Source organism: Delphinapterus leucas, chromosome 17, assembly GCF_059928025.1.
Source record: "Delphinapterus leucas isolate spDelLeu-1000000601 "Yukka" chromosome 17, BTC_Dleu_Yukka2, whole genome shotgun sequence".
In the NCBI taxonomy this organism is placed as follows: Eukaryota; Metazoa; Chordata; class Mammalia; order Artiodactyla; family Monodontidae; genus Delphinapterus; species Delphinapterus leucas.
In genome coordinates this window covers 25179041-25198749 of record NC_143145.1, presented here as the reverse complement: position 1 = coordinate 25198749, position 19709 = coordinate 25179041, and the positions used below count along the sequence as shown (strand labels likewise).

Below are 19709 nucleotides of genomic sequence, written 5' to 3'. Positions count from 1 at the left end.
AATGCCACCCATTAGAAGAGAGGCTACCTATAATCACAATAAGGTCACAGACACCTCAAAACACATCATTGGAAGTGGTCCTACCCATTAGAAAGACAAGATCCCGCCTCATCCACCAGAACACAGGCACCAGTCTCCTCCACCAGGAAGCCTACACAACCCACTGAACCAATCTTAGCTACTGGGTGCAGACACCAAAAACAACGGGAACTACGAACCTGCAACCGGCAAAAAGCAGACCCCCAAAACAGTAAGTTAAGCAGAATGAGAAAACAGAGAAACACACAGCAGATGAAGCAGCAAGGTAAAAACCCACCAGACCAAACAAATGAAGAGGAAATAGGCAGTCTACCCAAAAAAGAATTCAGAGTAATGATAGTGAAGATGATCCAAAATCTTGGAAACAGAATGGAGAAAATAAAAGAAACATTTAACAAGGACCCAGAAGAACTAAAGAGCAAACAAACAATGATGAACACAATAAATGAAATTTAAAAATCTCTAGAAGGAATCAATAGCAGAATAACTAAGGCAGAAGAGTGGATAAGTGACCTGGAAGATAAAATAGTGGAAATAAATACTGCAGAGCAGAATAAAGAAAAAAAGAATGAAAAGAATTGAGGACAGTGTCAGACATCTGGGACAACATTAAATGCACCAATATTCGAGTTATAGGGGTCCCAGAAGAAGAAGAGAAAAAGAAAGGGACTGAGAAAATATTTGAAGAGATCATAGTTGAAAACTTTCCTAATATGGGAAAGGAAATAGTCAATCAAGTCCAGGAAGCACAAACAGTCCCATACAGGATAAATCCAAGGAGAAACATGCCAAGGCACATATTAATCAAACTATCAAAAATTAAATATAAATAAAAAATATTAAAACAAGCAAGGGAAAAACAACAAAGAAACATACAAGGGAATCCCCATAAGGTTAACAGCTGATCTTTCAACATAAACTCTGCAAGCCAGAAAGGAGTAGCAGGACAGTTTTAAAGTTATGAAAGGGAAAAACCTACAACCAAGATTATGCTACCCAGCAAGGATCTCATTCAGATTTGACGGAGAAATTAAAACCTTTATAGACAAGCAAAACTTAAGAGAATTCAGCACCACCAAACCAGCTTTACAACAAATGATAAAGGAACTTCTCTAGGCAGGAAAGAGAAGAGAAGAAAACAACTACAATAACAAACCAAAACAATTTAGTAAATGGTAATAGGAGCACATATATTGATAACTACCTTAAATGTAAATGGATTAAATGTTCCCACCAAAAGACATAGACCGGCTGAATAGATAGAAAAATAAGACCCAAACATATACTGTCTGCAAGAGACCCACTTCAGACCTAGGGACACATACAGACTGAAAGTGAGGGGATGGAAAAAGATATTCCAGGCAAATGGAAATCAAAAGAAAGCTGCAGTAGCAATTCTCATATCAGACAAAATAGACTTTAAAATAAAGACTACTACAAGAGACAAAGAAGGACACTACATAATAATCAAGGGATCAATCCAAAGAAGAAGATATAACAATTATAAATATATATGCACCCAACATAGGAGCACCTCAATACATAAGGCTAATGCTAACAGCCATAAAAGGGGAAATAGACAGTAACACAATCACAGTAGGGGACTGTAACACCCCACTTTCATCAATGGACAGATCATCCAAAATGAAAATAAATAAGGAAACACAAGCTTAAAATGATACATTAAACAAGATGGACTTAATTGATATTTATAGGACATTCCATCTAAAAACAATATACACTTTCTTGTCAAGTGCTCATGGAACATTCTTCAGGATAGATTATATCTTGGGTCACAAATCAAGCCTTGGTAAATTTAAGAAAATTGAAATTGTATCAAGTATCTTTTTTGACAACAACACTATGAGACTAGATATCAATTATGGGAAAAAATCTGTAAAAAATACAAACACATGGAGGCCAAACAATACACTACCAAATTACCAAGAGATCAGTGAAGAAATCAAAGAGGAAATCAAAAAATACCTAGAAACAAATGACAATGAAAACACGACAACCCAAAACCCTTGGGATGCAGCACAAGCAGTTCTAAGAGGGAAGTTTATAGCAATATAATACTACCTCAAGAAACAAGAAACATCTCAAACAACCTAAACTTACACAAAAAGCAATTAAGGAAAGAATAACAAAACCCCCACAAAGTTAGCAGAAGGAAAGAAATCATAAAGACCAGATCAGAAATAAATGAAAAAGAAATGAAGGAAACAATAGGAAAGATCAATAAAAGTAAAAGCTGGTTCTTTGAGAAGATAAACAAAATTGATAAACCATTACCCAGACTCATCAAGAAGAAAAGGAGAAGACTCAAATCAATAGAATTAGAAATGAAAAGGAGAAGTAACAATTGACACTGCAGAAATACAAAGGATTATGAGAGACTACTACAAGTAATTATATGCCAATAAATGGACAACCTGGAAGAAATGGACAAATTCTTAGAAAAGCAAAACCTCCTGTGACTGAACCAGGAAGAAATAGAAAATATAAACAGACCAATCACAAGCACTGAAATTGAGACTGTGATTAAAAATTTTCCAACTAACAAAAGCCCAGGACCAGATGGCTTCACAGGCGAATTCTATCAAACATTTAGAGAAGCGCTAACACCTATCCTTCTAAAACTCTTTCAAAAAATTGCAGAGGAAGGAGCACTCCCAAACTCATTCTATGAGGCCACCATCAACCTGATACCAAAACCAGTCAAAGGTGTCACAAAGAAAGAAAACTACAGGCCAATATCAATGATGAACATGGATGCAAAAATCCTCAACAAAATACTAGCAAACAGATTCCAACAGCACATTAAAAAGATCATACACCATGATCAAGTGGGGTTTATCCCAGTAATGCAAGGATTCTTCAATATAAACAAATCAATCAATGTGATAAACCGTATTAACAAATTGAAGGAGAAAAACCATATGATCATCTCAATAGAGGCAGAAAAAGCTTTTGATAAAATTCAACACCCATTTATGATAAAAACCCTCCAGAAAGTAGGCACAGAGGGAACTTACCTCAACATAGTAAAGGCCATATATGACAAACCCACAGCCAACATCATTTTCAATGGCGAAAAACTGAAACCATTTCCTCTAAGATCAGGAACAAGACAACGATGTCCACTCTCACCACTATTATTCAACATAGTTTTGGAAAGTTTAGCCACAGCAATCAGAGAAGAAAAAGAAATAAAAGGAATCCAAATCGGAAAAGAAGAAGGAAAGCTGTGACTATTTGCAGATGACATTATACTATACATAGAGAAACCTAAAGATGCTAAAGAAAAACTCTTAGAGCTAATCAATGAATTTGGTAAAGTAGCAGGAAACAAAATTAATGCACAGAAATGTCTTGCATTCCTATACACTAATAATGAAAAATCTGAAAGAGAAATTAAGGAAACACTCCGATTTACCACTGCAACAAAAAGAGTAAGATACCTAGTAATAAACCTACCTAAGGAGGCAAAAGACCTGTATGCAGAAAAATGTAAGACACTGGTGAAAGAAATTAAAGATGATACAAACAGCTGGAGAGATATACCATGTTCTTGGATTGGAAGAATCAACATTGTGAAAATGACTATACTACCCAAAGCAGTGTACAGATTTAACGCAATCCCTACCAAACTACCAGTGCCATTTTTCACAGAACTAGAACAAAAATTTTCACAATTTGTATGGAAACACAAAAGACCCTGAATAGCCAAAGCAATCTTGAGAAGGAAACATGGAGCTGGAGGAATCATGCTCCCTGAGTTCGGACTACACCACAAGCTACAATAATCAAGACAGTATGGCACTGGCACAAAAACAGAAAGATAGATCAATGGAACAGGATAGAAAGCCCAGATATAAACCCATGCACATATCATCACCTTATTTTTGATAAAGGAGGCAAGAATATACAATGGAGAAAAGACAGCATCTTCAATAAGTGGTGCTGGGAAAACTGGACAGCTACTTGTAAAAGAATACAGAAAAATAAACTCAAAATGGATTAAGGACCTAATGTAAGGCCAGACACTATCAAACTCTTAGAGTAAAACATAGGCAGAACACTCTATGACATAAATCACAGCAGGATCCTTTTTGACCCACCTCCTAGAGAAATGGAAATAAAAACAAAAATAAACAAATGGGATCTAATGAAACTTAAAAGCTTTTGCACAGCAAAGGAAACAATAAACAAGATGAAAAGAGAACCCTCAGAATGGGAGAAAATATTTGCAAATGAAGCAACTGACAAAGGATTAATCTCCAAAACATACAGGCAACTCATGCAGCTCAATATCAAAAAACCAAACAACCCAATCCAAAAATGGGCAGAAGACCTAAATAGACATTTCTCCAAAGAAGATATACAGATTGCCAACAAACACATGAAAGAATGCTCAACATCATTAATCATTAGAGAAATGCAAATCAAAACTACAATGAGATATCACCTCACACTGTTCAGAATGGCCAACATCAAAAAATCTACAAACAATAAATGCTGGAGAGGGTGTGGAAAGAAGGGAACCCTCTTGCACTGTTGGTGGGAATGTAAACTGATACAGCCACTATGGAGAACAGTATGGAGGTTCCTTACAAAACTAAAAAAAGAACTACCATATGACCCAGCAATCCCACTACTGGGCATATACCCTGAGAAAACCATAATTCAAAAAGGGTCATGTACCACAATGTTCATTGCAGCACTATTTACAATAGCCAGGACATGGAAGCAACCTAAGTGTCCATCAACAGATGAATAAAGAAGATGTGGCACATATATACAATGGAATATTACTCAGCCATAAAAAGAAACGAAATTGAGTTATTTGTAGAGAGGGGGATGGACCTAGAGTCTTTCATACAGAGTGAAGTAAGTCAGAAAGAGAAAAACAAATACCGTATGCTAACGCATATATATGGAATCTAAAAAAAAAAGGTCATTAAGAACCTAGGGGCAAGAAGGGAATAAACATGTAGACCTACTAGAGAATGGACTTGAGGACACAGGAAGGGGAAAGGGTAAGCTGGGACCAAGTGAGAGAGTGGCATGGACATATATACACTACCAAATGTAAAACCAATAGCTAGTGGGAAGCAGACACATAGCACAGGGAGATCAGCTCGGTGCTTTTTGACCACCTAGTGGGGTGTGATATAGAGGGTGGGAGGGAGATGCAAGACTGAGGAGATTTGGGGATATATGTATAGGTGATTCATTTTGTTATAATGCAGAAACTAACACACCATTGTAAAGCAATTATACTCCTATAAAGAGTTTTTAAAAAATTAAAAAATAAAGCCACAATACAAGGCCTCACCAAGACAGTCCATGTCATTTACAGAGTTCTAATCATTATTGATAGTAATCAAGGCACTCATTTCACTTCTCACCATATTGCTGAGCTCTGGAACAAGGTAGTCAATGAATTTTCATCTCCTTTAGTAAATGGATGCAGGTCTCACACAGTGCCATTGTGGCTTTAAACAAGTTCAAATGTGGCACATTTCACTCAGTCAGACACTAACAGTGAATTGTGATGAAGGTGATCATCTTTGATCTTTAACTGCTAACAAGTTTCAAGCTCTCCTCCACCCCCCAGTTTCCCTTTTGCCTGATATCTGGGGCAAGCTGACAAGAAAGCGTGTGTGCATTCTCCTTTACAACCTTTGGGAAGTTCAAACCTCACAAGCCCTGACCATCATGTGGGGGCTTTCACTCCAACATCACCCCTATAAAACCCAAAGCCAGTCAGTTTTCTTTGCTCCCTTAAGCAATTTTGGATCTGCTTGGATCCAGTCTTGGTTACTGCCCTGCTCTTCTCAGAAAGCCTCATTATATGAGTAATACATCCTTTTGTACCCTCTTGGTCTTGTGTGGTATCATGAGTCTTGACATCTGAAACAAATCTGAATGGGGGATCCTGTTCTATCTGTCACCAAACATGGCTTCAAATCTAATTATAGAAATAGTAACCAAATAATTAAATAATATGATTATAAATATATATGATAATTACATTTTCCTTACCCTAAAATGTTAGGCTCAAAAAAATAACAGTTTCCTTTCTTACAGGCACACAATTAACAGAGTCACTTCTGCATATTGACATTAGCACAATCATCAATTTTAAGAGTAAAAGAGCTCCCTTTTCTTTTCAATTGCTCTGAATCTAACAAGTGATGATAAAGAGCAAATATAAATATCGAATAAACACACATTTTGTGAACATTATTTGTCATTGTTAGATAAATAAATTCAATATTTAGAAAAGACTAATCATTGAATTTGATGCAACTGCACTGTTAAAAAATAAAGTGTCATACACTTTAAATATAAAATATAAATAGCCTTGAATGACTGTAAGAGTTCATTCAATACTGAAAACTTCACACCAGGAAAAAACAGAATGCCAATAAAATGATTTAGTGACTTAATGAGAATATAAAAAGAATCTCAAAACAATTTGTCACTAAAATATGGGGAAAATTAATGACAATAAATTACTGAATTAAGTATAAAGACAGGTAATAAAAACATAAAGTATGTAAACAATGCTGAATAAAATAGGTCATTTGAAAACACCTAAATATAAGATCAGAAGGCAAATGGTCAACAACAAGGGATTAATCTCCAAAATATACAAACAGATCATGCAGGTCTATGTCAAAAAAACAAACAACCCAATCAAAAAATGGGCATAACATCTAAAAGAACATTTCTCCAAAAAAAGACATACAGATGGCCTAAAAGCACATGAAAAGATGCTCAACATCACTAATTATTAGAGAAATGCAAATCAGAACTACAATGAGGTATCACCTCATACCGGTCAGAATGGCCATCATCAAAAAAATCTGCAAACAATAAATGCTGGAGAAGGTGTGGGGAAAAGGGAGCCCTTCTACACTGTTGGTGGGAAAGTAAACTGGTACAGCCACTATGGAGAACAGTATGGAGGTTCCTTAAAAATCTAAAAATAGAGCTACCATATGATCCATCAATCCCACTCCTGGGCATATATCTGGAGAAAACGATAATACAAAAAGATACATGCTCCCTAATGTTCATTGCAGCACTATTTACAATAGCCAGGACACGGAAGCAACCTAAATGTCCATCGACGGAGGAATGGATAAAGATTTGGTACATATATACAACAGAATATTACTCAGCAATGAAAAAAGAATGAAATAATGCCATTTGTAGCAACATGGATGGAGCTAGAGATTATCATTCTAAGTGAAGTAAGTCAAACAGAGAAAGACAAATATCATATGATATCACTCATATGTGGAATCTAATTTTAAAAATGATATAAATGAATTTATCTACAAAACAGAAACAGACTCACAGATTTTGAAAACAAAGTTATGGTTACCAAAGGGGAAACATGGGGGAGAGAAAAATTAGGAGCTTGGGATTAACATATACACACTACTCATATAAAATAGATAGCCAACAAGGACCTACTGTATACTACAGGGAACTCTACACAATATTCTGTAATAACCTATATGGGAAAAGAATCTGAAAAAGAATGAATATATATATGTATAACTGAATCACTTTGCTGTACACTTGAAACTATCACAACATTGTAAATCAACTATATGCCAATAAAAGTTTAAAAAAAGGCAAATGGTCAAATATATGCCTGAGTTTTAAAGGAGAATATACACAGAGCAAAAGAACGGCTATCAGTTTTAACAGAAAAGATGAGACTAGTCAGTTAACCTTCCATATGCAGGTCATAACTATATTGGTGCACCTTAAAAAGTCCATATATACATATATATACACACATATATACATTTATATATAGTGTGTGTGCATCTTAGTTTCAATCCATTTTGCTTTTTCCTTCTAAATTCTAAGGCGACCTAAATTTTTAAAGACTACTTTTCAGAGAATAACAGTTTCACACAGAAATGTGAAAGATATATTGTAAAAATAAATTGCATTTTACAATCATTAAGTGATTTCTTAAGTCTATAAGATGGAAAGGAAGTACTAAATTTAATGACTATAATAAGAATTAATGAGATAGTTGTTAACAGATCAATCATGATCAGTTTTAATATGATATTACAATAAAGTTTGGAATTAATTTAAAAAAACAGCTATAACCCTATATTGTAGGCAATGTCACAGGGAAAGATGTTTCTAGATTGACTGGAGGAAAAATACTACAGTGGGAGATAGGATAGAAAATGGTTGCAAATAACAAATATAAAATATGTGGAATTGGGAGAAAAGTTTAAGATGATGACAGCTAATTTAAAGATAAAACAAAACAAAAATCCTCTCCCACAGCAATACACAAAAGGTTTTAGTAACTCTATGTCCCTTGTACAGAGTAGACTAGACTGACAATAACTCTGTGATTTAGGGATTCATGACTTTGAAACCTATTCAACCAAGAGTCTACATCAAGAACAAAAGATGTGAGAGAGGGCATCTTACCTGGGAAATCTAAGAAGGAAAACCTGAAGTGGTTTTCATGCACACTTCCAAGATCCCACTGTGAAAGCTAATCTTGGGAAAGAGTAAGTTTTGTATCTTAACAAATATGCATTCATAATGGGTCTTTTAGGAAGTGAGACTATCTGAAAGGCTAAACACAAAGTTAAGTCACCACAGACTATCCTTGGATTTCCTCAAGGTGCTTAACATGTTGGAATTCTCCAAGAAATCTGAATGTTAGTTTACATTCTACACAGTAAGGAAGGACTCACTTAAGCAAGGAAGGACTCTTCCCTAGGGTCTGCAGAGGGAGTGTCATGCAACTGATACCTTGATTTCAGGGGCCTAGCCTCCAGAGCTGTGAGAGAAAAAATCTCTGTTGTTTTAAGCCACTAAATTTGTGGTACTTTGTTATGGCAGCCCTAGGACACTAATATATTTCTTTTAGAGATACTTCCCGTAATGTAAAGGGCAGGTGATAGAAGGGGAAAAGGGGAGGGAGATCAGAAAGTGATGATAATTTCACAAGGCAATATTCCATGTGAAACTAATTCAGGTACGATACTAATTAGGAATCATTTCTCCTGAATTATAGTTTAAAGAGGACCTCCAGGTTTTAAAAATCCCATCTCCTTACATTGCTTCAAGGATCTTGCTTTACCAATTGGTCCATCTAAAATCTTCAATTTTGCCCCCCACTACTATTGTTCTCTTGAGCTTTAAAATAAAAACTCCATTATCTTCTACCCCAAGAGAAAACAGTCAAAAACAAACATTAGCCTCTGACTAGTATGCTACTTTAGCTATCACCCTAACTCTTTCTGTTTTATCTCAGCCAAGATTATTGAAATAGAAGTTCACAACATTTTTCCCAATTTTACTAACCGCCCCCTCCCTGCAACATGATTTTGACCCCTACACTATAGGTATAAATACATAATATTAATAAAAATATTTTCCATCTAACAATGTCAACAGTTTTCTTATATTCTAAAGCATCTTACCTATACCAAGTTCAAAATAATAAAATTGTCTGCCATGTTTTTGGCACTTAAAATTAATGTATGAAGAACTTTAGTAACCAAACCATCAGGGGAAACAACTTATAATTTAAAATTGAAAGATGAAGGAAAATTAAAACTTATTTTATTAATAGATAAAGTAGGGCATTTTTTGTTTTTGGGCACGCCGTGTGGCACGTGGGATCTTAGTTCCCCAACCAGGGATCAAACCCGTGCCCCCTGCAGTGGAAGTGCGAAGTCTTAACCACTGGACTGCCAGGGAAGTCCCAAGTGGGGTATTTTTAAACCAAAAAAATCCAAGTGGAATAGTTTAACTGTTAGAAGAAAGACAGCAAAATATCAATAACTGATCCATAATTGTTATTTTTCTAAGTATTTAAAACAACTTGAATCCTTCAGAATGAGTATTATCAAAGTAACCCTAATATCTGAAGTTGAAATGAAATCCAATGATGCTGATGAAAGCGTTATGAATTGATGATTCTCTTGTCTAGAAAAACTAAAAGTTAGGAATTCACCGACAAAATAGTATTCACTAAATCAACTAGTAGAATCACGTTATGTGCACATTTAATTGATATGAATTCAAATCTACGCTGGGCAAAAATAAATAAATGAAAGTAATTTGGTATTAAGTGACCTGTAAGAAACCAAACTAGCTCACTAGCTTACACTGCAAATTACAGTGTTATCTTTCTAACACTGGAGGAAAAATGTCCTGTTAGGATTATTGAAATAATATGGCTTACAAAAAACCATGTAGATGATATTCTATGGTTGATTTAAGGTATTTCATGGGTAATGTTGATTCTATGTGATTTTCTCCTTACACAATGACTTTAGAACCTTAACCCTTGTAAAAAACTGCAATCCCAATATACGAACTGAGTGTATTGACAGATCTTATGGTAAATGATTTTAAGAATTAAATTCTAAGAGTGTCAGCATACAAAAGATATGGAAGAAGAAATGATTATAATTTGGAATAAATGACAAGAAAAGGGAAAAAGTGAGAAGTATGATATGCTATGAAGTGATACCAAAAAGTCATAAAACAGAACTCAAAGTGGCAACAGAGAGAAATTATGGCAAAGAGAGAATGCGAGGAAGAAGAAGCAAAATAGAAATTTGATCTGCAGAGATCCAATAACTGTTGCTTGATTATCTCACATTAAAGAGGTAAAGGTAGGGACAGGAAGAAATCTATGATGATCAGTAGTTTTTAATTCCTCTACTCTGCTCCCAGAAAATTTTAAGTGATCAATAGGTGGTTGGATAGTCACTGGAGATATAAAGCACAAAGTATTTGTTTTCATGCTTTAATTACATAATAGAAATGTTTTATTTTTAGCCAGGCTACTCTTAAGACCCTAGGGCAATCCAGTAATCCAGGTCATTTTACTTCATATTTTGGGGGCGATGGGAGTGCCTATGAATGTGAACATAAAAAAAGTGTGTCTGGGCTTCCGTGGTGGTGCAGTGGTTGACAGTCTGCCTGCCGATGCAGGGGACGCGGGTTTGTGCCCCGGTCCGGGAAGATCCCACATGCCGTGCAGCGGCTGGGCCCGTGAGCCATGGCCGCTGAGCCTGTGCGTCAGGAGCCTGTGCTCCGCAACGGGAGTGGCCACAACAGTGAGAGGCCCGCGTACCGCAAAAAAAAAAAAAAAAAAGTGTGTCTGTATGTGCACTCGTGTGTGTATGACTTACTATGTTATTATACCAATCACTTGCATATTTTTTATTTAATTATAAAATAACCCTAAGAACTAGACATTTACCACTTCTATTTCAGAGATAAGAAAAGTAAGACTCAGGCAGATGATGTAATTACTCCAATGAAAAAGAGTAAATTGAGTTATGTTCTGAATCCAGAAATCTGACTCCAAAGCTAGCATTCTTAAATCCAATAATATGAACTATGTAAGATATCATATATACATATATATATATATTTTCTTGTTTACTACTAACAACAGCTCTGCTCCATAGACATAATGATCCCTGCTTTACAAATAAAGAAACTGAGTCTCAAAAAAGATTATGTAACTTGACCAAAGATATATAGCTAAGGTGTGACAAGCTGAAACTGGAATTCAGTCTGTTTGACTCTATGAGTAGTTTGAAGTAAAGAATGATGCAACATTTATAAAAACAAAATTAGTTTCTTTACTAATAAATCAAAGTGCATTTGATTTTACCCACAGATAATCCAAAAGGACTTGTTTAAAAAAAAATAGTGTTAAAAACCACCAATTATTAGTTGCATTATTTCATATTAAGATAATTAAATTTAACTTATATTAACTCTGCTAAAATAAAGATTCCATTCATTAGGAATCTATTAATTTAATTTTATTTTAATCAGTACTTTTTTCTTCTCTTTTTGAACATACATGCATACATGCATAGGATACTGTAAAACACCTCCAGGTGACCAAATGTTTATGTGTCAGAAAAGGAAATGCCTGATTTTCTTACTTTTCATTCCTTTGATTGCATGACATCCCAAGAACAAGTATAAAAGAACAAATTAATGGTTTCCAAAGAGGACTCAGATAGCCATGCAGTCTTCTGGACTAGCATTGCTAGCATTCTGTCATCAACCATGTAATATTTTTGGCAGCTGGGGCCTATAAACCCCTCTAGCAAGGGAAGGACTCTCTTGGGCACAAAAGGCAACAAAATAAAATAAAATAAACATGATTAAGTGGATGACGTTTTTCTTTCTAAACTGTTGTTCTCTTCACAATTAAAGAACTCAACTCTGATTTAACCGATCACATGCTAAGAAGAAGAAATAGTTTGGAGAAAAGAAATAGACACCCTGCTAATACTAACATCATCAATTCTATTTTAAGGTTAAAATAAAAGGTTTAGTACTTCCCTTCTTATGACAATGTTCTTTTAAGTAAGTTGAGGATCTTGGACTTGTTTCAGAACAGAGAAAAGGAGGGTATATAGAGCATATATAGGTAATATCTCATTATAAGAAATTGGACTGGAAGCATCAGCTTATTTTATAATCAGCAGAAACATTAAGTCAATATGTGATCCAACAATCTTGATATGATCAAATCTAGGTCCTTCTGCTATAACACTTTGTCATCCTGACTCAGACATTCATTTCACAGCAAATCCTTTACCATGTAACATGATGCTGTAAATCTAAATTCTAGAAGTCTAAACATTCAGCCTCTCTCCAACAGTTTACTGCTCACTAAATTTCCTTTGCCTATCCATCCATAAAGAGAGCTAAATCTGGGTTAGATCCAGCTGGATTTCAGATCCAAAACCTTTAGAAGCCAGGTAAGTGACTTCTAAGACTTGTGATCAGGGAGATGTGAAGGCAGCAAAGGACACATTGTCTTCTCAGTGCCAATGCAGAACAGATTGTCAGGTTGACAAGATGAGCTAAAATGTCCTTTGCTGTCTTTTTATATTCCTTGCTGTCCCAGAAACTAGGTGCCTAAAACCAAAATCTTTTCTTCCTGGAAATGTGTTAATAAAGTATAAAACTGATATGATTGTTTTGTACATATTATTGTCATTATTATAAAGTTCTATATTTGATTTTATGCATATTTTGCAGAGCAGACTTTGCTTTATGCTCTGGTGATTTCCCATTTTATGAAATTCCAATATGAAGGCACTTGCAAGGTTACTGGATGTACTTATTTTTAAAAATTAAAAACAATCCTGTTTTCATTTTTATATTGTTGTTCACCTGTGCACTTGACTATAAATTCAAAATGAGTAAAATAACCTTAAAATTTTATTATTACAAAGCTACTATCTAAAAAAAATTGTAAAGTACTTTATGAATAGTAAATATTTTCATTAAAAAACAGCTAACATTTTGATAGCATATAGTGAAAATAAAGCATGTCTGGAATGATACTCTATATGATGAGATGTATCTTACTTACCAAACTCCTTGGGAACTGCTATAGAATAAGCACAATTATGTCCCACACTGTAATTTTTTGGATAGTTTGGTGATAGAACAGTGCCTTCTGAACCTGTAGAACGACTTCCACAAGGTGCTGGAAATAAAAAAAAAATGTTTAAAAAATATTATTTTTAGAAAAACATTTAAAAATTCATACTATGACTATTTTCATGCTATAAAAATTATGGCTACTGGATTTTAAGGAATATCATTTATTTCCATCTTTTAACAAGGTCCCCACTGTCAAATACTTTAAAAGTCAAAAATTGTGCACATGCAATAGAAAGCTTCTTTTTAAGTATTCAGATTTACTCTTCTCAGAAACAAAGTAATATAATAATGTTGCAATGGTGCTATCTATCTCTAAAGGTAATAATGGGGGCCTGCTTTCATTTATGATAAAAGTATAAAGATAATCATCTCTTTTATAATGATGAGAAATTACACATGCAGTGGGAAATTGTTTTACTCACCACGAGGCTTTGAAACTCTACTCAAAATCAACCTTGATTATGCTACCACCAACTGAGGTACTCCTATACACAGCACAGGGATGGCTGTACAAACACATTCATCCACTCATCTAAGTAAAATATTCTCTCACCAATCTCTATCTGCTTATGGTTTACATTTAAATCAGAAGAGTTGCTGATGGTGCATAGAGAGAGACATTATTGCTACCTCAGCCCCAAATGTGCTACGTTCCTAAAAAAGATGAGGGTGAAACCAATGTTTCTGGAAAATTTGTAGATTTGTAGTTGTTCTGTTTTTCACAAGATGGCGGATGCTTTGGGATTTGTAGTTCTGGAACACAGAGAAAGATTTGGGCTACTAAAGGAGTTATAGGTATCAAAAGCAAAAGATGATAGTTGATATTATTTAAATGAATGAGATCTCCCAGAAAAGTATGTAGAATGAGAAAAGATGGCCAAAGAGGAGGTCAGAGAATGCCAAGGTAGAATTAGTGAGAGGGTGGCTACAAAGAATTTAGTCTCTTGGGAGCCAATGGGGAGGAAAGTTTCAATTAAAAGAAAGTGTTCAAAACCATCGTGTTGCAAAGTGGTAATAAATGAAAAAGGAATTTGAGGTGGTCTGGCAGTCTAGAGTATTAGGTAGCAGGGAGCTACTTCTCTATGCCTCTGGTTTCCTCCAGGCGGGGTTTTGCCTAGGCTTGCTGGCCTGCTGGCTCCACCCCTTACCCCATGGAGATGGAATGATGGGTGAGCCCAGGACAGAAACTTTACTTCTGGTTGGGAGCCATCCTGCCTGTAAAGCAGCTTGCTGGTCTCTACAGCCTATTTAAGGGCGAATCTGTTGAGGGGGTGGCCATGGTTGTTGGGAGAGACCTGCAACTGCACAGGAAGCCCATTGTTACTGCTCATCAGCTTTATCAATATTAAAGCTGATGGTCTGCCTTCCTTCAGCTTATCACTTAATTTGCCTTGAATTTGTGCAGGGAGGAGTCCCTTCAAACACCAGAAAGGAACTTTTTGGTATTATTGATACAGTAGTTTTAACCAGAGCCGCTTTCTGCAAATTACAGCCAGCAAACCAAATCCAGTCTGTACCAAAGGAAGTTTTCACATTTTTAAAGAGTTTAAAACAACCGAAAAAAATAAATCAGAATACATCACAGAGACATATGTGGTCAGCAAAGCCCAAAATATCATCTGGCTCTGTACAGAAAAAGTTGCTAACCCTTGAACTAGAGTAGAGAGGGGTAGCTAGGTTGTAGTTGGATGAAGAATAAGTGGTTTATAAAGAGATACAAAAGTAATCAGAATCTTAACCGTAAACAGAAGGAGAATGTAGGGAGTAGTTGGGGGAAAGTGCAAAGCTGAATGAGTTTTTGTTATTGTTGTTTTGTTTAACAGGGAGGACAGAGTCATTAAAGAGGGAAAATCTGGAGCACTGACTTAGAGGCTTGGGAAAGATCAAAAACTAAACTGGAGTGATTAAGTTTAGAAAGCATTAATGACAGTCCTCTGTGACTTGAGAAAAAGAGCTGAAGAAGACTGAAAATACACAGGTTTAGGTTTTATGCTGGGAATTTATTGGAGTTAATGCCTGATTTTCCTTTTAAAGAGAGCTGAATGCAATGGTGTGTTAGGTGGCTTGAGAAGAGTCATGACAGTTCGAAAAGTTCGAAACGTTTGATGGATTTCTGGCCAAAGTTTAAAGATACAGCAATACATTTAAAACACACACATACAAAGCAAACAGTAAGTTGTACTGAGTTGGGTGGCTAATGAATGTTCTCCCTTTTTTCCTTTTAATGTTCTATAAAATGGTAGTAAATAGTTAGAATTAAACATAGTAAAATTAGAACTCCCTAGAACAACAAGTTGACAATGATGATAATAACCAAAGAAGCACTGCTCTCATCGCTCATTATTGTTTGAGATTAGTCAGGTGTATTCTTATTTCAGCACTGATAACTTTATTCAACTGATAATAGTACTGATGAGAGAATCACTCAAGAATAAGCAGCATGTTTTATGTTAATTTTCTTTCTGATCTTAAGGTGCTCCAAAATGACAATACTTTGAATGTACGTGACAAAAGCTCTTATTTTTATATTTTGAAAGAATGAATAGAAATGAGAGGTTCTAACTCAAGTTCAGCTTTGTGACTTAGTGATGAACATTCTGCCATTCTACATTACTATGCATCTGATAGCCTCAATATGTTTTGAATATTTTATTTTGCATAATGGACTCCTGGGACAGCTCTTGTTAAAAATCTCATTTATAAATATGAACTTTTTTAACCACTAATGAATATATACAAGGTTGCAGTATAATCACAGCTCTTTATGGTAACTATTATTATGTTAGTTTTTGTTATTTGTACTGGTAGCAATAATTTTACATTTTTTCTGGTCAGTGCTTACAGCATGGCCTAATTTATAGTCAATTATGTTGAATATTGTGGTGACTGACAATATTTTATGTAGTATGTAAATAAGGGAAAATTCACTATGCTGTGTGGTACAGATATACTGTAATCTGTTTTATGTTTATAAAAATCTAAATAGAATAATGACTAAGCCAGGCCAGCTTTACTAATTCTTGTAATGTTTGTTCCTAGAAGCTTTCTGTATTCTTTCTTCCTGTTTTAATTTCATTTTATTGGCTAGTACAGAAAAGGTCAGCCGTTATCTTTCTGGCTCTATTAACAATCAGTAGAAGATAAAAGCAAGACAGAACTTTTAATTCTATGCTTATTTTTGCCATTTGACTATACCTGTGGGCCTTTTGTCAAACTGGCTAAACAGCCTATATCCGTTGTAATGCAAAGAACTCACCTGTTCTTGATTATAACTTATGTGATACGTATGACTACTCTTAAATCTCTATTTTAATAGCATTTTTGTAGAGCACATATATTATGAGAAGAAATGGTTCTGTGATTAAGTAAGTTTAGGAAATACATGGGTAAAATAAATAAGGTTCTATGCTATGAGACTTAACTGTGACTTTAGTAAGGTTTGGGGAATGTCATACTTGTTCTTACAAACTTATTTGATCATGGAGGCTCTTTCATCTCACAGGACCAATGTTCCTCAGAACATACTTTTCGAAATGCCAAACTGCTAATTCTAAAATGTGCTATCGCTTTGACAATAATTCTAACATTTATATTGTTTGCTATAATTATGATTTCACAGCACTAAAGAATTGTGTTTTATGTATACATATAAAACCTAAGGTTTTTGTTTTTTTTTTGCGGTACGCGGGCCTCTCACTGTTGTGGCCTCTCCCGTTGCGGAGCATAGGCTCCGGACGCGCAGGCTCAGCGGCCATGGCTCACGGGCCCAGCCGCTCTGCGGCACGTGGGATCCCCCCGGACCAGGGCACGAACCCGTGTCCCCTGCATCGGCAGGCGGACTCTCAACCACTGCGCCACCAGGGAAGCCCCAAACCTAACTATTTTAAACACTTAAAATGTCAAACTTAGCCTAATATAAAATGTCATTATTCTTTTTTGTAACAATTTTTTGAGGTATAGTGAATTTACAGTGTTGTGTTAGTTTCAGATGTAGACAAAGTGATTCATCCACACACACACACATATATATTTTTTCTTTTTCAGGCAAAATGCCGTTATTCTTGACACTTTTCCCCTGATTCTTAGAGTTCAATATATCACTGATTTGTTGCTCGTACTCTCCTGTAGCTTTTCAGCCTCTCTCTCTCCTCTGCCACTGTAACTGCTGCAAACCAGATTCCCAACAGTTTCCATATGGGCTCTTTCAACAGACCCCCAGTTCCACTCATCCCTACAAGTTCTTACCATGGCTAGTGATTTTTCTAACACATAATCAGTCTTATAATGTTTCTTTTCTCTTCCTAGAACAGTTCTGATACACAGTATATTCTCCATAAAGGTCTGTTGGATGATTAAATAAACTACGCTTGCCAAGACCATGCTACTATAAAATGGTGTTCCACAGTCAGCACATAACACAAACATTTCACTTGGTTGAAATTACCCCATAAATTGACTTGAATCCAAGACAATCAAGATATACCCTCTCCTGCTTCTGCCGCTCCTGGTGCTGCTTGTGTGCTCGTTCCGTGCGGACCTGGTACCTCTTTTGTGAAGTGGCAGCTGAAGAGACTCCGGCGCTCGCCATGGCCAACGAAAAGCCCAAGGAAGGAGTCAAGACTGAGAACAACGATCATATTAATTTGAAGGTGGAGGGGAAGGATGGTTCTGTGGTGCAGTTTAAGAGTAAGAGGCATATGCCACTTAGTAAACTAATGAAAGCCTACTGTGAACACAGGGTTTGTCAATGAGGCAGATCAGATTCTGATTTGATGGGCAGCCAATCAGTGAAGCAGACACATCTGTAGAGGTGCCCGAGGTTGTTTTATATTCAAAATTACCAGTTTTTAGAAAGAATTTTTCATGGTTGGAAATGGAGGATGAAGATACAATTGATGTGTTCTGGCAGCAGACAGGAGGTGTCTACTAAAACGTGAACCTGCTACTTTACTCCAGAATTCTGTTCCTCTAGACCAAGAAGACATTCTAAATTAGAAAACCACAATTAGGTTCCACCACATCCTGACCACTCCAGTATAGTCTTCTCCACTCTTTCATTTTCCCCACCCCCATTCCTTTATTGTACCTAAAGTAACTGATATATGTGTACAAGCATATTGCATTTTTTTAAACTAAATGGCCAATGGTATGTTTTGATCGACATCAAATGGAGTTGGGATGGAGAAAAATACTGGTTCTGTGAAAATAGCCCCTTTTCTCCATTAGTGGCATGCTCATTCAGTTCTTATCTTTATATTCCAGTAAGTTATTTTGCTCTCACTGTTTTTTTTTTTAAAAAAAGAACATAAAAATCCTTGCATACCTTACCTGATTGGAGAATTTTAATGTTTTTCACTTATTTGTCTTTAAGTAGGGATAAATTACTCTAAAATAAATAAATCCTAGATAGTTTTCCCTTCAAGTCAAGTGTCTTGCTGTTTAAATAAACTTCCTGTTTAAAATGGGGAAAAAAAAAAGATATACCCTCCCAATAAATCCATGTAAGCCTATGTTTTTTTTTTCTTTCTGGGATTGAAATCTTTGCTGTTTCTCTGATTACCAGGAATCACTGTTGCTTTATATTTAGAGACACTATTATGTGTAAGATATGTATCTTTAAACATTGGAAATATATTTAATCATAAGATTTTTACAATCTGAGAGCCAGTCACATGGACACTGAGTTCCACTGAGGGAATGGCAAACTCATACCTACCATTTCACAGTAGCAAATCCTTGCTAACATTTTATCAATCTGTAGCATACCCTCACTGAGGGAGCGAAATCACCCACGCAGTTTAATTTTGTATTATTTTCCTTGTTCCCTCTTTTCCTGTTTGTTTTTTTAAAAATCCTCTTTTGGATGAATTTGTATGGTTTGATTTGTACAAGTAAAATATGCCCATGCTGGAACTATACTGTGTATACTTGTGTTACTCTTGAACTATGATGTGGTGATACAACAGGCAGATGTGGTTATCTCTAGGAAAATCAGCAGATGAGACTGAAATTAAATGTTAAGGCTGCTAGTGCAATAAAAAGGACTTCCCACCTATGGTTTAATCATGTGTGTGGGATGGAGGAAGAGGACTGAAGAAGAAGAACTGAGATACCTTCCCACTGAAGGTAGGAAGAACAGAAGAATCTCAAATCACTTACAT

The 19709-nt window shown here is 35.6% G+C and overlaps 1 protein-coding gene and 1 pseudogene across 1 annotated transcript in view; one reads left to right on the top strand and one right to left on the bottom strand.

The window, feature by feature from the left end:
* Positions 1-18136, bottom strand: part of CSMD3 (CUB and Sushi multiple domains 3) — a 193120-nt gene extending 174984 nt beyond the window's left edge. Inside the window, exon 1 of the mRNA XM_089898585.1 lies at positions 18032-18136. Coding sequence (XP_089754711.1) covers positions 18032-18136 — 105 coding nt within the window. The remainder of the gene's footprint in view (positions 1-18031) is intronic.
* LOC111165208 (small ubiquitin-related modifier 2 pseudogene) lies at positions 18050-18898 on the top strand (annotated as a pseudogene).
* Positions 18899-19709: the final 811 nt, after the last annotated feature.